Raw genomic sequence first — 20,880 nt, 5'->3', positions numbered from 1 at the left:
GGCAGGACATGTTGGTAAAGGAGATTAACATTGCTATGACCCAAGATAGAGTTGTGTGGAGAAATGCAATTAGGAAAGCCGACCCCGCATAGGGATAAGGCAAAGAGAATGATGATGATGATGATGACTGGTATTTAACCAATAAATTAGTTAAATCCAAAATTATCTTCAAAGCTATTTCGCAAATTAAAAAAATAGAGTATCGTGTAGAGAAAAAAAAATACTTTTCAAATGATGTGCCACTCGATCACACTTGCTATTTAAAAAAAATGGGGGTTTATGCGGGGCAGTAGGGGATTACATCTGAGGTAATGAATTTTGTATGAAATTTCGTCCCCTTTCTAATACAAATTGACGTGTTTTTTAATTTGTGAAAATTGTGAAGAAAGTCTTGGTTTCTGAGTTTCCGGAGGGATCAAATTTTCGTTGAAACACACTGTATATTAAAATACACTACTTGATCTAAATATTTTTAATTGTAATATGTTTTGAACATTGTACAATAAAGTTAATTGTTTTCAAATAAATTAATTTAGAGAGTAGTTATGCATCTATCTAGTGACGACCATGATGCCAATTTCCTCAATTGTGTCCGTTTTGACCATTTTGTCCATTGTGACCGTTTTGTCCATGATGCCCATTTTGTCCCTGATTTCCGTTCTGCCCATTATGTCCATGTTGACCGTTGTTACCGTGGTTTCCGTTGTGTCCGTTATTCCCATTATTCCCGTAATGATGGCCCTGAGGATTATGTACCTGTAGTGGCGAAGTAGGGCTGTTTGCTATTGGTTGTTGTGAGTGTGAGTCAAAGTTTCGGCCCTCAACAGGTGTTAGCACAAAATAAGAGATGCAACTGAAGACAACTAACGCAATCTGTAGTTTAGAAACCTAAAAATAAGAAAAACATATAACAGTACTATTATAATAAACAGAATATTTTCATTAAAACATGAAATAAATATTTAAAACATGTCTTTGGCACCAATACAAGCCTAAAGGAAGAAGAGTATAGGGCGTCTAAGACACTAAGAAGAAAGAACAAAGGAAAAAAAATTAATCAAGAATATAAATTGTGATATATTGGCAAAGAATTTAATTTAGTAGGAAACAAATTAATCTGATTTAAAAAAAAGAAAAGAAAAGATGGTTCAGATTTGATTACAGTACAGAGCCTTTACTATATGTGCTTATACGTATTTCGGAATAACCGTTTTCTCGTCGAGGCACCTGGGTATATTATTGTGATAATTACCCGGAAAGGATAAAAGGATTTGATTTTAGTTCGGTGCCTCTACCCAGGTGTTCCGATGAGGAAACGGTTATTACGAAATACGTATAAGCACATAGTAGAGGCTCTGTACTGTAATCATATCTAAACCATCTTTTCTTTTCTTTTAGTTTATACTTTATTCATCTTTGGTGGATATTAAAGGAAATAGTTCGCTAAAATTATTATCACGGTGAATGACAGGACGTGAAATGCAATTTAGATTTCCCTTGTCGAGTATTTCGCCACTCTGTTATGCTTTATTTTTCCAATTTAAAAAGCTCAGAGGATAAATAATTTCGAATTTTATTTCCTTACTTATTAGACTTTTGTTTCATAGATGGTGCTAGTAGAATATTTGGTAATTATATTGATAATTACCCGGAAAGGGTGAAAGGATTTGATTTCATAATAAAGGCAGTTTCTGTTTTTATAATAAAGGCAGTTTTTGTTTATATTCGATTCAGAGTTGGACCACCATCTCCATATAGCTATTTCAGCATCCCATGCGTCTTCAGTGAAGCTATGCAGCCACAACTCTGAAGCGAATATTAACAACCCTGCCTATTTAAGGGAAACCATCGCGATACAATGATTCCACCTTTTGAGACGCAATCTAGCGACATCTCTCGCAATACGAGGAAACAACGAAAAGCCCTAGATACAAAGTTTACTACTTTTTAAACAATTAGAATAATTGAAATAAAAATATAATAAACAATATTTTAAATCCAAGACATTTCGTTAATAAACTGCTTTCTGGCTGCATCCTGTATGTCTGGCTTTTACAATATATAAGCACAAGAGACGACGAAAATAGGAGAAAGCAAATAGAGGACACTTTGGCCACGCATTTACCTTCTCTCCGTCTAGAAAAAGGACCGAAAGACAGTTTCTAAATACTCAAATCTGAGTAAAGATGAAGAATAATAAAGGCACTTTTTGTTTTTATTCGATTCAGAGTTGGACCACCACCTCCATATAGCTATTTCAGCATCCCATGCATCTTCAGTGAAGCTATGCAGCCACAACTCTGAAGCGAATATTACCAACTCTTCCTATTTAAGGGAAACTCTCGCGATACAATGATTCCACCTTTTGAGACAACAACGAAAAGCCCTAGATACAAAGTTCACTAGTTTTTAAACAATTAGAATAATTGAAATAGAAATATAATAAACAATATTTTAAATCCAAGACTTTTCGTTAATAAACTGTTTTGTGGCTGCATCTTGTATCTCTGGCTTTTACAATATATAAGCACAAGAGACGACGAAAATAGGAGAAAGCAAATAGAGGACACTTTGGCCACGCATTTGCCTTCTCTCTGTCTAGGAAAAGGACCGAAAGACAGTTAGAATAATAAAGGCAGTTTTTGTTTTTATTCGATTCAGAGTTGGACCACCATCTCCATATAGCTATTTCAGCATCCCATGCATCTTCAGTGAAGCTATGCAGCCACAACTCTGAAGCGAATATTAACAACCCTGCCTATTTAAGGGAAACCATCGCGATACAATGATTCCACTTTTTGAGACGCAATCTATCGACATCTCTCGCAATACGAGGAAAACAGGTTTTGATTTCAGTTCAGTGCCTCTACTCTGGTGCGCCGATGAGGAAACGGTTATTGCGAAATACGTATAAGCACATAATAGAGGCTCTGTACTGTAATCAAATCTGAACCATCTTTTCTTTTCTTATAGTTTATACTTTATTCAGCACCTTTGGTTGATATTAAAGGAAATAGTTCGCTAAAATTATTATCATAATGAACGACAGGACGTGAAATGCAATTTAGATTTCCCTTGTCGAGTATTTCGCCACTCTTTTATGCTTTATTTTTCCAACTTAAAAAGCTCAGAGGATAAATAATTTCGAATTTTATTTCCTGACTTATTAGACTAATTGATTTACTTGAATTTAAGTATAGCAGTCTTCTAAGGAGATGCTTCTTCTCTATGCAGTTGAGACGTGGAACATTAAAACATCAACCGTAAATAAATTGCCTTTGATATGTGGATCTACCGGATAATCCTCAAAATTTCATGGACATTGCATACCTCAAAGGAAGAAGTTCTGAATAGAATAAGCAAGGCAAGAAAACTTTTAAACACAGTGAAGTTAAAGTTAGAGAAACATCATATCTAGGCCACATACTGAGAAATAATAAGTAGGTATCAATATGCTCAACAAATAGTGAAAGGAAAGATCAGATCGAAGAAGGAAGGAGAGGACTAGGAAGGAAAAATTATCGTGGCTAAGAAACATACGACAATAGACAGTGCTAAATTTTGAACAGCTAATAAGAACAGTTAAAAACACAGAGAAGAGTTTGCAATTGTAATGTAGCCATCCTCCATTAATAAGAGGAATTTTTGAAGAAGAAGAAGGACAGCAGAGAATAATTAGTGCGATTTTTAGGCAAAAACATAAGTTGCTTTTGCAGAATATTCAAGTTAGAAACAAAATGAAATCAAAATTACGTAGAGGACCACAAAAATTCGTTGGTGGATATTAAAAATTGGGAAGGAGAATAAAAGAAGAAAAAATAATCTGGAATATAAAGAAACACGCTGGAAGTCATAACAAGATTTGGAAAAATATGACTATAAGCCATGTTGCACTTGAAGTTTGTTATAAAACTGTAGGAAAGAAGTTTGGGAATAAACAGATCTGTTACGGAGTAGCAAACTAAAAAAAAATGAATGTGTGTGTACTTTGTACGCACGTAAGAAGTTATACTTCTATTATATGATTTCAACGAAATAAGCATACTTAAAACAGTTTGTTTGTATTTTATTTAATTATCAAACCAATTTTTTTTCTTTTCTTTTTGGCTTGGACTACGGTCATTCAGCCAGTCTCAATCAAAAATAAATGTATTAAAGATATTGCCAATTAGTGAAACTTGGTTATTATAATATTATTACAATTTTTTACTTCTTATTTACCTACTCATTACAGCTAATGTACATACTATGTTAAAAAATATAAATATATTATACTACTTAATGTTTATCAAGAACACATAGTGTATACATTTTACAAATAAAAATATTAATATTAATATTAAAATTCTTTTTTATATTTTATTTTAGTTTTTTTTTGTTTTGTTTTTTGTTTTGTTTTTTTGTCACTACGATAGGATGTCAACCAATTTTGATACTATCACTTTCAAAAAAAATTTATTAAAACAATACCAACAATAAAAAAAAGGAAGAAAAAAAGAATCGTCCGTGTCCGTATTTGAAACCGGGAACTACGCGATCTGTAGTCAAATTCTCTATCAATAACCCACCAGGGCTTTGTGTACATGACTTCTCAGACGTTATTACAAACCACGGTGACAAATAGATCAAGTGAAGTATAAAAATATAAAAATATTTAATACTTATTATCTTACTCCTGAGCAAGACAAGTCCTAAAACACAAAAATTTTAATAAATATATTTACTAAAAATACTTTTTTTATTCTTTTCAAACCTTATTTGTGCCGATACATACATAACGTGAATGATTTAGCACATAACAACATACTGTCTGTGTGCGTATAAGACCAGGATAATAAAAATTAATTCTTAATCGCGCCTAAAGAAGTATAACTTTAAAAATTAATGAGAAGAGGAAGCTGTATAAAAATTCAAATGAAAATTGGTCAAGTGATCAAGTCAGAAAAATCTTCAAAATTATAAGTTCGCTAAAATGGAAGTCAAAGTAGATGTAGAGAAACCTACATGAGTACGTACTAGACTATGAGAATTATTACAATCCGCACAAAACTAGACATGATAAGAAGAAAATATGTAGGGGGGAGTTGGATAAAACGGGATAGTCGGATAAAACGGGATACCTAGCCTAGAGACCCAACTAGTGGTGCTATCAATCAGACAACGACGGAAACTTGTTCTTAGTCGTCATTTTAACATTCTCAGTTCGTTTTACCTCGATGCCACTATTTGATGAAAAGTTGTTGTGTTTAGAATTGTGTGACTCTATTTTTTTGATACTTTGTACTTTTAAGTGCGTTGTTTTCTACATTATACTGCCTACATATATAAAAATATAATTCCACTGACTATTATATTTAATTAAGCAGTCATTAACGAATACTCTCGTGTGCAGTCTACCTAATTTTACTTTCAAATTTAGGCAGCAGCCATTTTTGTTTTGAAAAATGTCTGAGTTGGACAAAACGGGACACTTATAAGTTGGATAAAATGGGATACAGTTTCTTATGTCCCGTTTTATCTACCTATTTATTTGTTGGCCTATTAATTTTTTAAATAGAGATATGAAGCCTTTTCTCATACCGCAGAAAAGAACAACATATTTTTATGTGACTTTTGTTCTGATATACGTACCTAGTCCTAAATAATAGGTCTTATTTCCCATTTTGCCATAAAACATAAAAAATTAAGTTTCTTACTACTGAATAAATTATTTTTTCAAGAGTAAATTTTACTATACAGTTTAATGTCTACTTAATTTAGACATAAATTAAGTTTTAGATAATTTTTTTAGAAAACCCTAAAAAAACTACTAATTTACCGACTTCTCCCCCATCTCCCCCCCCCCCCAAACCCGACGCTCAAAATGATGTAACTTTTTACTGAACCATATGTGGACCATATAGAACAATTTGGTGTTGGAGGAAAGCTTTTATTTTGATGTCTGGGTTAGGCCTTTTTTTGGACCAATTATACTATACTACCTCTGAAACTTTGGAACCGTTCATTTTAAAAGGATTATGCATTAGAATGCTTTTTAGATTATGCTTTTTTATTTCAAATTATGTAGAACATTTTTGTATAGAAAGTTGTTCATGCTAAACCGCATAGTTTTAGAAATATTGACGAAAAACGCAAAAAACTACGAATTTACCGATTTCTCCCTCCTCTTCCCCCCAAACCCGACGCTCAAAATGGTGTGACTTTTTTCTGAACATTATGTGGACCATATAGAACAATTTGGTGTTGGAGGAGAACTTTCACTATGCATGTCTGGGTTATGCCATCTTTTGGATCAATCTTATCATACTAAATAGCAAAAAATAAAAAGGGATATTCAGGTTATATGTACATCAATAAAAAAGGATATTCAGGTTATGTGTACAATTTTAGTGCATAATAAATTTCAGATAGCCCAAGTAATGAAGCTTAAAATAGGACAAAATATCGCAATTTTTACAGAATGGATCGATTTACTTAAAAATTTGAGAATAAGTAGCGGATAGTCCAAGAATCAAAATCTATATGAGGCTGAAAGGCGCTTTTACCATGGGGCTGGTTGTTACCCCATCTCTGGGGTGGAAATTTTTTGTTATTTTGACTGTAAAAGTTGGTAAAAACATTTATTCTAAGCAAAAAACTTTCATACGTTTTTTTTAGAAAAAATCAATGTTTTAAATCAGTTTTCTTCTGCTAATAACGCAAAAAGTTTTCGTTTTATCAAAACAACTTTGCTAAACAAAAATTTACCTTTTGAAAAAATAAAGTAAACCTAAATAAACCTAATAAAGTAAATGCTAAATATAGTAGTTTCAAAGGCAAAAGACGGGAAAACTATGCAATTTTCGAGGACAACTTGTTCACACTAATTTAAAGTATTTAAAAATATCTACCTCCTGAAATAAAAAAATAATCTCTAGCTCACAAATTAAGTGGCTTATAATAAAAAGAATGTCAGTCGCTATTTTTTTCAGCGAAAAAATGATCGGAAACATCCGCCTACTCACCACCTTAATTAAAATTAGTCATTGACCTTATTTGGTCTTCTTTATTTATGTATCATTAATAGATTTCAGAAGCTTGACTGGGCTTAGAGTGATTAGTTTTTAGAAAACTGGAGTTAAAAGCGAATAAAGAATTTTTGTAGTTTGGTAAAAAATGCCATTTTCTTCAGAATAGAAAGATTAGCATCAGAGATACGAAAAAATGTTAAAATATGAAATTGCAGATTATTTAATTTCCAAGAACTTGGTTTGAAAAAATTTTTTCTACGGCAAAAATTGAGTGAACCGTAAATGAGTATAACATGGAAAAACATTGATCTTGTCGATATAAAACTAACACTTTCGATAGCAAATAAATCGAAAACTATTAATTTTATCAAAAAAATGTAGACACAATTTTTTGCTTAAAATGAACATTTTTATCAACTTTTGAGGCCAAAATATAATAAAAAAATTCCACCCACGAGATGGGGTGGCAACCACTTCCATCGTAAAACCGCCTTTCAGCATCATATAAATTTTGATCCTTGGACTATCGACTATTTATTCTCAAATTTTCAATCAAATCGATCCATTCTGTAAAAATTGAGAGGTGACCTTCGGTTCCTGGACTAAGAAGGGAATAAAAGAATCTAAGCAGAGGCGTGCGGTCCATGGAAGCGGGGGAAGCACCGCTTCCCTATTATATACTTCGATATAACAAAATACATTATTAACTAATATTTAATTATCAAAAATTTTCCCCAATCCCAGTAATCTACATATTATTACCTAGGCAATAGGCACTGAAAAATATTAAAAATTAATCGCATAGGAAGGAACTCAATATGCACTATCCACACAATTCAACTACTCGGTCCACCCCTGACAGAAGCGCATCTCAAAATCGCCGCTTGTCATGCAGTTGTCCTGTATAAAAATTGCTCAGGGTTCAATGACGGCACCCACTAGTCTCGCGAATTTTGATACCCTGCAGAAGTGATCGTTCGATCGCCTTCCAAGAGTGGGATGCTCAGACTTACTGCTTCTAAGGGGTGCTAGGTACATACATTCGCTTAAAGAATATTTCGATTTAAATTTTTTGCCGAGATTTTTTCTTTTACTGATCTTTTATTTGACATTTTACAGATGAAGTCAATTGACATTGCATTTTGTATAAGACAAATTGATGACTTTATTAATACGATAATTAAAAAACGAGAGCAGTTTAAAAATATTTGGGATAAAACTGAAAATATGGGGTTTGAACATGAAAGAAAAGAATGAAGATTGATAATGTCGACAACAGAGAGACCTTTTGATAACATTCTACAAAAAATGAATTTTCGCTTTCAAAATTTTAACGAATTAAAATTTGTAGAATTATATAATATATTCTTATTTAATATTTCTAATTATAATTCATCAAAATTTCCCACAGAGGAATTAATTTCACTACGATTAAATAATGAAAATATTTTGATATGCCAGCTTTGCATTATAAGTTAAGTGTTGTTTATGAAACAACTCACATTAATGATAAAGATATACTCAGAAATCTGGGTATTTCTTATAACTACTGGTTTAAAAAGTCCCTGTGTGAAGTGTCCAAGTTGTGTGAATTACTACAAACTATCCCAGTCACAAGTGCATCAGTTGAACGAAGTTTTTCAGTATTAAAATGCATTAAAAGTTTTACAAGAAATTCAACAAGCGAAGACAGACTTTACAAGTCCATTGAAAAAGACCGAATTCAACAATTATCAGAAGTTGATATTAGAATAGAGCTCAAGTATAAACAAGTGTCATATTGTTGAAAGTTGTGTGTTGTGGAAAATGCCTAGGAATTTAAAAAAAAACATTTAAATATATCTCTTCTTTAGGAAACGAAGCCCGGAGCGAGGACTTAAGGCCCGAGCAAGCAATACAGATCAATGATAGGTCACTATAGTCACTAGAAATAGCGGCAATAGAGTGCCTCACGCATTGATCGGGGTAGGATTTAGTGTGTGACTCCTTGTACCCAGGACGTCTCACATAAGCACTTTGCTGATAGAGAGCCCCTATAGCGCATCAGAGTGTTATCAGGTGGGAAGTGGCTCGACCCTCGACCCTTAAGAAAATATTTTTATATCCTTATTGAATCGCTTCCCTTTAGAAAAAGTCACCACACTCCACTGTAATACAGTAAAACCTCGATAGAACGGACCTCTATTTAACGGACTTCGGATATAATGGAAAAAAATCCGATCAAATGTTAAAAAATTTTCCATGCAAAAAATATGAAAAATCGGATTCTGGAAGAAAAATCAGCAAGGACAGTGTCTCGGCACAGTATAATTGTTGTCAAATTTGGTAAACCTAGAGTTGTTAAAGATATGTATAATGCATCATCTTCTCGTTTCATATTATAGCTCTAATAAGGCATGGTTCACCATAGATATTTCCAAAAATAGATTTTTTAAAGAATTTGTACCTGCAGTGAGAAAATTTCAACAAAAGGAACAGGAAATACCGCCCAAATAGGTGTAATGTTAATTGATTTTAGACAACTCTCCTGCTTATCTCCCTAAAAATATTCGGCATTCAGAAGATGGCAACTATGATTGTATATTTTTACCAAAACATATACATCGCTTATTCAACCCATAGATGAGTAAATAATTTTGGCAACCAAACGAGAATATTGTATAAAGTTTTTAGATGAAGTAGAAAAGTAAAAAAGAAGCAAACAAAACTTAAAACCTACCTTTTTAATGTACATATGTGTACAGTATATCTAATTACAGCAGGTACATATTTTCAAAATTAATTTTTTTATTGATTTTGATTGACCTATTTTTATATAACCGACTTTCGGCTTTAACGGATATCCCGTCCCCCCTATTAGTCCGTTATATCGAGGTTTTACTGCAATCTGATTTTTTCAAGCATTTGACAGAATGTTAATTGAAAAAAACTTTACTCTGCAGTTTTAAATAATGAATCACTAACTAAAACTATTGTATAGAGACACTTACCATTTTATGTTTTCTTTAATTGAAGTAAAGCTTGTTTTAAATTGTCACTCAAAACTGAACTGTATCTATATTATCTATTTCAGATGTTTATATATTATTGTACTGGACGTTTTTTTTTTTGGTTATTTTTAAAACCCAAATTATTTTAAATCTTTTCGTAATAAATAAAAATTCAATTGGAATTATTTGCATACGAATTGTGTATTAGACTTACGTAATATGGAATATTACGAAACTGAACATTTTAAGAGTATATTAATGGTTCTATTGATTTTGTTATTTAAAAAACAAGTCAATAATTCAAATTTTTTGTTGATCCACAAGTGGACTTCAGTTTAATACCCTTAAAACCAACGCAGTGTGTTTTACGAAATGTCACCAAATACAACTGAAGAACTTATACTTAAATGGAGCACAGGTTAAATATGTAGACGAAGTTAGATTTTTCGGTATGATATTTGATCAAAAACTAACTTGGAAAATACATTTAGAATATTTAAAAAAGACATGTCAGCCTGGAATAAATTTGTTACGATCACTTGCAAACAAAAAATGGGGCGCCGACTCGTCTACATTACTACATATCTACAAGGCCCTAGTACGTTACAAACTTGACTACGGCTCAATCGTTTACAACTCCTCAAAAAAGACGTACTTAAAAACAATAGATGTGATTCAAAATACAGGTCTTCGAATTTCCTTAGGAGCACACCACACAAGTCCAATACAAACTCTATACTGGGAGACTGGAGAGATCCCACTCACGTTTAGAAGACAATATCTAAGTCTTTCCTATGCAGCTGCAGTATCCTCTAATCAAGATAACCCAGTTATACACAACGTATTTGCTGACCGCTTTAAAAGTTGTTTTCAAAACTCAAATAGAACTGACCACCCTTTTTATTACCGCATACAAACTGACTTATCAAAAATAGGTATTCATTTTCCAGACACCTACGATATTTCCGCAATCCAAACCCCTCCTCCTTGGACAATTCGCCTTCCCTCTACTGATACCAGCTTATTGCGACTAAACAAATCAGAAACGCCTGTAAGTCAAATCAATCAAGAATTTCTTAAAATATTAAGCAAATATGGTAGCTGCTTCAAAGTTTACACCGATGCCTCCAAAAACGAAGACGGAACTGGCGCAGCAATCTACTCGTCAGATTACACAGCAGCTTATAAGTTACCTTCATATACAACAACGTTCTCCGCTGAACTGTTTGCTATTCTAAAAGCATTGGCTCTGATAGTTAACAAAAATAATAAGAGAAACATCGTTATCACAGATTCTCTCAGCTCAATATTGGCATTAAAACAACTCTATTCTGATCATCCACTACTACTTTTCATTAAAAAGGAACTGAAATATGCAGAAAATATGAATATTAAAGTTAATTTTATTTGGGTACCATCTCATACTGGAATCGAAGGTAACGAGTTTGTGGACAAAATTGCAAAGAATGCACCTAATAACCCAAACGCAGAAGAGAACATGAAAACCCTACAAACCGACCTGAAAGCATATTTCAAAGTAAATACTTTTAAAATATGGCAGGATACATGGAGGGACTCATCAACCGAACATACGAATTTGACATTAACCACAATCAAATTCCACAATTCAAAAACAGAAGAGAGCAAGTAATCTTCACTCGTCTTCGGATTGGCCATACTCGATTAACCCATGACTACATACTCCAACGTGCCGATCAACCTGTGTGTGATTTGTGTAGAAGTGTCCTTACCGTAAAGCATTGTTTATTGCAGTGTCCGAAGTATAAAGTGCAACGAAAAAAGTGCAACATACCACCAACATTAAATAGTGCACTCGGAAAAGACAGTGATACAAAAAGCATCTTCACATTCCTTTAAGACTGCATCCTCTTACCAAAAATATAGTATTTTACTTTACTTCGTATAGATTTAGAGCTTTTTATAATTTCCTATTGTTATGTTTAAAATCTATTTTTAAGTTATAATTTTGTAACACAATCCATACACGCTAATAACCCTGCGTGGTTGATGCGTAATGTAAGGAAAAAAAAATTTTTTTGTTGTAAAGGATTAATTTTTTAATAGTTTTACACTACATTATTATTATTCTAAAGGGTAAATCATCATGCAGCCTCAAAAGTTCACTGCTGAACATAGGCCTTCTCCCATTGTTTTCATCCCTGTCTATCCTGCGCCGCTCTTATCCAGTTTTCATTTATCCTTCTTAAATCGTCGGTCCATCCTGTAGGCGGTCGACCGACGCTTTTTGTCTTCACTTGGTCTCCATTCCAATAACCTCTTTGTCCATCCCCATCTATCATTCTAGCTATGTGTCCTGCCCATCTCCATTTAAGTCTGGCAATCCATTCGATAATATAAATTACTATTAAAAATAGCTTATGTTTAAATACGGTTCAGAGGTGATGCACCATCCCCATGCGTGCGTTTAGGTCTCTCCAGGCGTCTTCAGTGGGACTATGTACATGAATAGTCCAGGGCGCATTTGTTTTGAGATGGACGTTGAAAGGCGACTCAAATTTTTTTGCAGAAATTGCTTGAAAATAAATCAAATAATAATATTTGAGTTATTCTCCCTCTCAAAAAGATCCGGAATATTGTTAAAATAATCAAAATGTCAAAAATTTAAGGAAAAATTCGATTTTTTTCTTCGTTTTTTGATTATAACTTTAAAACATTTTCGAGAAAAGTTGTACTGACATAAAAGTTGCATAATTAAATTTACTACAATATAGAATTGGTTAAAAATTTAAAAAATAGTCACCCCAGTTGCAAAATAGCAATAATTGCGAAAAAAAAATACAAAAACAAGTATTCGCATTTTACGTTTTTCAACCATTTATGCTACACTTAGGACCTTCATATTTCACCAAGAAAACATTTATGATACAGTATAACAACACTGTAAATTTCATTAAGATCGGTTTAATAAATTTTGCAAAATAAATTTTGCAATCCAGCTTTCGCAAAAAAATTCATTTTTTCAAAATGTTACAGGACTGAAAATAAAGCAGATAGCAAGTTGAATTTTTTTTTGCTTATAGAACTGTACTGTATCTTTCATTTGCAATTTTCAAAATTAAAATCGATTAATTACCACGGCGTCAGAAAAGTTTTAAAATAAACAATAATTTTTGGTGCTACGCGCAGGACAGCGGTGTTCACAAGTTGATTTCCTCCAAAATTTCTTCCTATCTTTATCTAATATATTATTCTCTTACTCCAGTGATTCTCAACCTGTGGGGCGCGCCCCCTAGGGGGGCGCGTTTTTAGCAATGGGGGGGCGTGAAAATAAAAAAAAAACACCTAAAACATTGACTAATTTACTAAAATCAAAGCAAAACAAAATTCTGACTAACAAAAAAATAAAATACCCATGAACAAGGAGCTTTACATAGTTATGAGCACTGAATACTAAATCAACAAGTTTAATGTAAATTAGTGACTTCCTTGGGCCTCTTTTGCAGAGCAAAGCTTATCAAAACAGGGTGTAATATTAGAAATAGACGCTCTCAGTTCTTTCTCTATATTTAGCTGCGACCTATATTTGGTCTTTAAAGCAGCCATCGCGGAAAATCCTGTTTCGCAAAGGTAGGATGGTGAAAACGGTAATAGTATACGGAACGCTCTGGTTTTCAGTGCAGAAAACTAATCATTTACCCCTGCCCAAAATTCAAAGAGGGATCTAGGATTAAACTGTTTCTTGATTTCAGCATATGCTGTGAAGTCTATGAAGGTTTCTTCTTCTGCAATAGAGGGCTCTTCGGGTGTAATTTGAAACGGGTTCCAGACCCACTCATAACTATTAGGTACGTATTAATTGGTCGTCGGCAAAAAAGTATCTTTTAAAATTTTTTGTCAACATTGCTAAATGATTTTCAATGGTTACAAAAACAACTTTCACGTGTTGTTCTTCAACCTAGTAAGTTTTAAAACGTTCATCCACATTTTCAAATATTTCTAGGTTTTTTGCTTTAAATTTCTGCTCCACAATTTCAATTTTCTACAGAAAGCGTTAACTTTATCATTCGTATCAAATATATTCGTCTTGGCCCCTTGAAGTTGTAAGTTCAAAATATCTCGAATAGTTTCTAAGTTTCTCGAATATATCAACCAAGTAACTCAATTTCATCAAAAATAAACTATCGTGAAACATCTTGGCTTGCGGCCTCTTTTCTTCTTATAGAAAAATGGCAATTTCATGTATTAATTCAAAACACGTTGTAAAAATTTCCAACGTAATAACCAGCTTGCCTCACAATAAAATAATAATGCCGAATGTACCGCATCAACGTCTTTGCAAAGTACAGAAAATATTCTAGTTTTCAAAGGTCTCATTTTTATGTAGATAATTAACTATTGTTACAACCGTAGTTAGCACAATATTCAAGCCTGTTGATCATACAGTGTCTCTATTTTTGCATCATTTATATAATCATTTAATATAGCAAATAATGCAAGCGACTTTGCTATCAATTCTATTGGTTTGCAGAAAAGTAGTTCTACTACTGATCTGCCATCACAAAATCGAACGTAGGCAATAAAATGAGCATATTTATTGCTACTGTTGCCTCATGCCTCATCAAGCTGAATTGAAAACAGCTTTTCACGCAACTTCCTGATTAGGTGATCCTGTACATATTCAGCTATAGCACCAATTCGGCGGGCAACAGTATCATTTGATAGAGGTATAAACTCCAATTTTTTAGCAAAATTATCTCCAAACACAGTTTCTCCAATTTTGATTGCAATTGGTAATATAAGATCTTCACCAAAAGTGCTAGGCTTTTTAGATCTGGATATTTAATATCAGACTTTATAAGAGGCAAGTAAAGCTATTCATTCACAGTCAAAGTTTTTATTAAAACTAATTTTTTTATTTTCACGCCATTTTCACGTGAATGTGAGCACCTTACACCGTTAGGTAGAAAGGTTTAGATTATATATATATATATATATATAAAATATATGAACAAAGAAAGTTTTTGATAATAAAAGTGTTATATCAAAAGATAGAGTATGTGTTTTTATTTTGAAATAAACAAATTTATTTATTTATATCGAAATGCAATAAAAATTAACATGTATCAATCATTATCAAAGGTCATTGGAATTCCCAATCAGAGCAAACTATCCGCTGTCCTGCGCGTAGCACCAATAATTTATGTTTATTTAAAAAAATTCCTGACGCCGTGTTGTTAATCTATTTTAATTTTGCAAAATTGCAGATGAAAGGTACAGTACACTTCTATAAGCAAAAAAAATTTCAACTTGCTATCTGCTTTATTTTCAGTCCTGTAACATTTTGAAGAAATGAATTTTTTTTTACGAAAGCTGGATTGCAAAATTTATTTTGCAAAACATATTAAACCGATCTTAATGAAATTTACAGTATTGTTTTACTGTATCATAAAGTTTTTTAGGGTGAAATATGAAGGTCCTAAGTGTAGCATAAATGGTTGAAAAATGTAAAATGCCAATACTTGTTTTTGTATGCTTTTTTCACAATTATTGCTATTTTGCAACAAGGGTGACTATTTTTTAAATATTGAACCAATTCTATATTGTAGAAAATTTAATTACACAACTTTTATGTTAGTACAACTTTTCTCGGAAATGAATACTTTTAAAGTTATATTCAGAAAACCAAGAAAAAAATCGAATTTTTCCTTAATTTTTTGACATTTTGATTATTTAAACAATGTTTCGGACCCTTTTGAGAGGGAGGATAACTCATATATTATTATTTGATTTATTTTCAAGCAATTTCTGCAAACAAATTTGAGTCACCTCTCAACGTCCAAATGTACTAATATTTTTACAGATGCGCCCTGGTCTAGAACGCCTTTGAATCGAAACGAAACCAAGCTGCCTATTTAACCCTTTCAGCCCTGAATTATTTTTTTCAAAGGTAAAATTTTTCTGTTGGTATTTTATATTCAATTGGACTTATTTGTGATTAATTTCCGCAGGGTGTCTTCTTAATTTTCATTAAAGTTAGGGAAAAATAATTTTTTTTAAAAACATCTTTTTTAAAAATTTGTCAACTTTGGGGCGCCACCCCCGCTGAACGGTGGGTGATAGACATATGCTGTCAGGAAATAAATAGTCGGAAATATAGTCCTTTTCATTTTACTACTAAATACATTTTTGACAAAACGTACAGGAAGGGCTACGTTTCGCAAAAACCACAAATTACCCCCTTTAAAGGGGTGAAAAGGGGGTTCCGGGGCGAAATTTTTTAAGGAAAAGTTAGTCTCATAATAAGTACCCCTTGATATACTAGAAAAAAAATAAAACCGGACTTGTGTCCATTTTGCAAGGTTCAACTTCAATACCATTTTTAAAATACAATTTGTCTTTAGCGTCAAAATAAGCCTCAGTTTCGGCGATTGCTTTTTAATTGGTGCTAAATCTGTTTCCAGCGAGCACTCTCTTGAGGTCAGCGAACAGGTGGTAGTCGCTGTGAGCCAAATTCGGTGGATACGGTAGCCGAATTCATGAAATTTTCCCATCGTTTTCATTGATTTGTGAAATGTGAAATGAAGCTTTTTTTTTTCGCGATTTCGTCCTTCAAACGCTCCAAGAATGCAATGTAATAGTGTTACTGATAGCCGTTGTTAATAATTTTTCCCTTTTCAAGATAGTAGATGAATATTATACCATTCCCATCCCAAAATACTGATGCCATAACCTCCTAAGTCCAGTCCCGGTGCCAGGGTAAAAGGTGCCCGCCTGCAAAATTAGCATGGGCGCCCTTCGATTTTTTTAATTTAGTATTTTGTATAACACCAACAGGAAAGAAGCTCATTTTGGCGCCTCGAAACAGGGGCGCCCGCCTGCAGTGCATCCCTTGCAGGCCCGTTATCGCCGGCCCTGCCTAAGTCCATAGGTCCAGCCAGCTGGACAATGTTTACTAATTTATTACACGGTGACTATTCGGGTTGGGCATCGCTGCGTCCTATATTGCAGCATATTAGACTTCCTATTTATCAGTAAAATTTACTCGTTTGAGAAATTTGACAACAGCGCCTACTTCAGTAGTTTGTTGTTACATCAGGAACTTTTTAAATTGTGGTGGTGGTTCCACAAAAATACACTAAGTTGTAGTGTTTTTCTGTACTTTAAAGTATTGATTGTTTTTAATGTATGTTACTTGATGATTGGACGTATTTGTGGTAAATATATATTTGAATATAATTACAACTGGACACGCTAGCGGTCCTCTAAACTTTTTGTCCAGCATTTTTGACATTGGGACTTAGTTAGCAAAATATGTTACCATACTCATGTTTTTAAGTTTAGTTACAGATACCTAGTAAAACGATATTGATAGAACGTGCATTGGAGGCTATTTTGACAGATAACGATTTTTTCGTCAGTGAAGATAGCGATAATGATCAAAGCAAATGGATCTACAGGAATTTAAGCTGTTTGTTGGAAGGTCACTAGGTCTAGGTGGTAAGCCTCCAAGTGGGAGACAAGCTGTTGCGTCTATTTCAAGAGAACCGGAGACATCTGAAGATGAAGTGCCCATAATTCCTGTAAAAAGATCTACAGTTGTCCAGTTACCGCCTATAAATGTAAGAAAATCCAGTAATGATCATTTGCCAATATGCTCTGTCAGCAATAGAAATTCTTACCTCGTTGCCTAAACCTCTTGGATGCACTAAGAAGACGGGATTATTTTGTACAAAATGCAAAATGTATATGTGTATTTCTCCTGAACGAGAATGTTTAGTTTCATACTTAAATTATATGAAAGCTAAGTCCTGATGTCCATTATACTGGACCTGTCCTATTGGGTCTGTCAAATAATTTTTTTATAGTTTTTATAGGTTTTCGTTTACTGTTTTCACAAATGATGAGAGAAAATAGAAAATATTGTTAAAATAATAAAAAATCTTTTCTTGGGGCTGAAGAGGATAACCTTGCTAGCTGACTGTCACGTCTTCACATGCTTTGGGGTCGGTTTATCACGTGCAGTCCACTCGGCAGACTGTCGATTGGACTCCGGTATGAAATGATGGAGCCATGTTTCATCCATTGTAATATATCGACGCAACAATTCGGTTTTATAATTCGTTGTTGTTTTTAATCGATTGTGAGCTTTAGCGGGACCCACTTTACACAGAGCTTTCACATACACAAATATTCATGCACAATATACACGGTGAGCTTGAAACATGTTACTATCTAATTTACGATATCTTCAACTTTTTTTGTTGGAATATCTTCTACAACTCAAGAGTAAATACAAGACAAAATTTAAATCCGCTAAGCGTCCCTTTTTGAAAAAAAAAAAACGATTTTTTCTAAAAAAAATATAAATTTCAGAAATTTCTGAAGAATTTCTTGAACCCTCCCGCATATCCTCCACCCGCTGCATTATTTTTAATTTGCAAACTAGTGGATAAAAGAAAAAATAGATATGTATTTATTTATACAGGGTGGGCCAAAGAAAAGAGTTCACCTCGATATTTGGCAGGCAGTAGTTATTAGATTTTAAGCAAATGTCGAAACAGGTCGATTTTTATTTTTAAATTACAATTGTTTGATATATATTTCATACTAGTGACGTCATCCATCTGAGAGTGATGACGTAATCGACGATTTTTTAAACGGGAATAGGGGTCGTGTGGTAGCTCATTTGAAAGGGTATGCAATTCTCTATTCACTAATATAAACAATATTATCATTATTTATACATGGTGGCCAAAAAAAATATTTTTGAATTAAATTAATTGACACAAAAAGAAGAATGTATGTAATTTATTTAACTCAAAATACATTTTATCGCTGTCAGAAAATAGAAAAAAATGTTTATTGAGCAAATAAACATTGCTTTTCGCTTAAATTAAATGTTAAAACTGTCACAAGAGGTAAGTGGGAGGCTGTTTGTGATTTAATTTAAGCGAAAAGAAAAATGCTTATTTGTGAAATAAACATTTTTTTCTATTTTCTGACAACAGTACAATGTATTTTGAGTTAAATAAATTAAAAGTACATTTTTCTTTTTGCGTCAATTAATTAATTCAAAAAATATTTTTTTGGTCGCCTTGTCTAAATAATGATATTAATGTTTATGTTACTGAATAGAGAATTGAACATCCTTTCAAATGAGCTACCACACGACCCCTATTTCCATTTAAAAAATCATCGATTACGTCAATACGCTCTGATGGATGACGTCACTAGTATGAAATATATGCGAAAAAATTGCAATATATAAATAAAATCGACCTGTTTCGGCATTTTCCTAAAATCGAATAACTACTGCCAAATATCAAGGTGGACTCTTTTCTTTGGCCGACCCTGTATTTAGTATTTCTGTGTTCATGTACTATTAATAGAGAAGTTTGAATAAACGTTTCCTTCATTTTGAAAACGATTATAACGATAGTTATTGCAAAATATTTATGTAAAAAGTTACTTTTCAGAAATTTATATTTTTTTAGAAAAAATGTTTTTTTTCAAAAAGGGACGCTTAGCGGATTTCAATTTTGTCTTGTATTGTCTACTTTTGAGTTGTAGAAGATATTCCAACAAAAAAGATGAAGATATAGTAAATTAGATAATAACGTGTTTCAAGCTCACCGTGTATATTCAACACGTTCTTTGATACCTTTAGAGTCTTAGCTATCTCGAGAAACTTCACTTTGTGGTCATCCAAAATTATTTTGTGAACTTTTTTGGTGTTTTCGTAATTAGCAGCCTCTTTGTGGCGTCCATCTTGATCTATGTATGTTCTCATGTTAGTAAGGTTAGGTGCTATAATATAGACTTTTTTCATAATAATATCTTGTATACAAGGATGTCCACGTTGTAGGATATATCAAAGTTGTAAGTCTACTGCAGGACATAGGTCTCCCCTGTTTGTATCGAGAGTGCTCGATTTTGTGCAGGATGGATCCAATTTTTTGTCATTTTTCGTAGATCATCTTGCTACCGTTGAGTTCGTGTTTCTCTGTTTCATTTATCTGATCTTGGTCTTTATTCGGTCAACTTGCATGTTTACCTTTCATCCTTCATCCTTACCACGTGGCCGGCCCATCTTCATTTGAATCTGCAAGTCTCTCCACAACATCTCTAACTCTAGCTCTGCTTCGTTGGTCTTCATATTTTGTTCGTCTTGGTATTCGCCTACGTCTTTTGTTTTGAGGATATTTATTTTTAAACCCATTTTTCTTCAGGCTGTTTCCAGTTCTTCCAACATGGTGTTGATTTCGCCTAGGTTATATCCTATCAAAACTATAGCATCAGCATATCTCAGTTGGTACTGTCTTTCCTGGTCGACACTTATCCCTTTATGATACCAATTAAGGGTTTTAAAAGCCAGTTTTAGGGCAGTTTAAGGGCTATCAATGCGACTTTAATTTAATGCTTTAATTACACTATCCAGTTCTACCGTGTCAAACGCTTTGTGGAAATCTATAAACAGTAATACCAGAGGTCTGTTTTACTCTATGAATTTTTCAGTAAGTTGTTTTATTGTTTGAAGGAGATCGTTGGTGCCAAACTGATTTAGCTAGCCAGCTAGCTCTCTGATTTTGTAGAGGTCTATAGAACAGGGTAGAAAAATAAATATGAGCGATTTCAGGGTAAAAATCAATACAGGTATTTGAAGGTGCTAAATGGTAGGATGAATTTATTTATTTATTAAGCGCAACAGGCCTTGTAGGCCTAGGGCTAAAATGTTTACATTTCTGATTACATAAATAATATAGTAAATAACTTAATATAACTTACATAACTTATAAATTTTATTTAAATACACTTCAGTCTTTTTATACACTCCTTCACAACCTCTCTCCATCTCCTTCTGTCCAATGCTAGTTCTTTCCATCTCTCAATGTTACTTT

General features: G+C 33.1%; 1 protein-coding gene across 1 annotated transcript; it reads right to left on the bottom strand.

Annotated features, from left to right (window-relative positions):
* Positions 1-457: 457 nt before the first annotated feature.
* On the bottom strand, positions 458-10,118 carry LOC126889796 (nacrein-like protein P1). Its single transcript, XM_050658430.1, has 2 exons — positions 10,001-10,118; positions 458-888 (listed from the first exon to the last, which is right to left on the bottom strand). Exons 1-2 carry the CDS (start codon positions 10,001-10,003, stop codon positions 583-585), a joined length of 309 nt encoding a protein of 102 aa, XP_050514387.1. The 5' UTR covers positions 10,004-10,118; the 3' UTR covers positions 458-582.
* Positions 10,119-20,880: the final 10,762 nt, after the last annotated feature.

This window comes from Diabrotica virgifera, chromosome 8 (assembly GCF_917563875.1).
Source record: "Diabrotica virgifera virgifera chromosome 8, PGI_DIABVI_V3a".
Lineage (NCBI taxonomy): Eukaryota > Metazoa > Arthropoda > Insecta > Coleoptera > Chrysomelidae > Diabrotica > Diabrotica virgifera.
The sequence above is the reverse complement of the archived record's forward strand: the minus strand, read 5'-3'. Positions and strand labels throughout refer to the sequence as shown.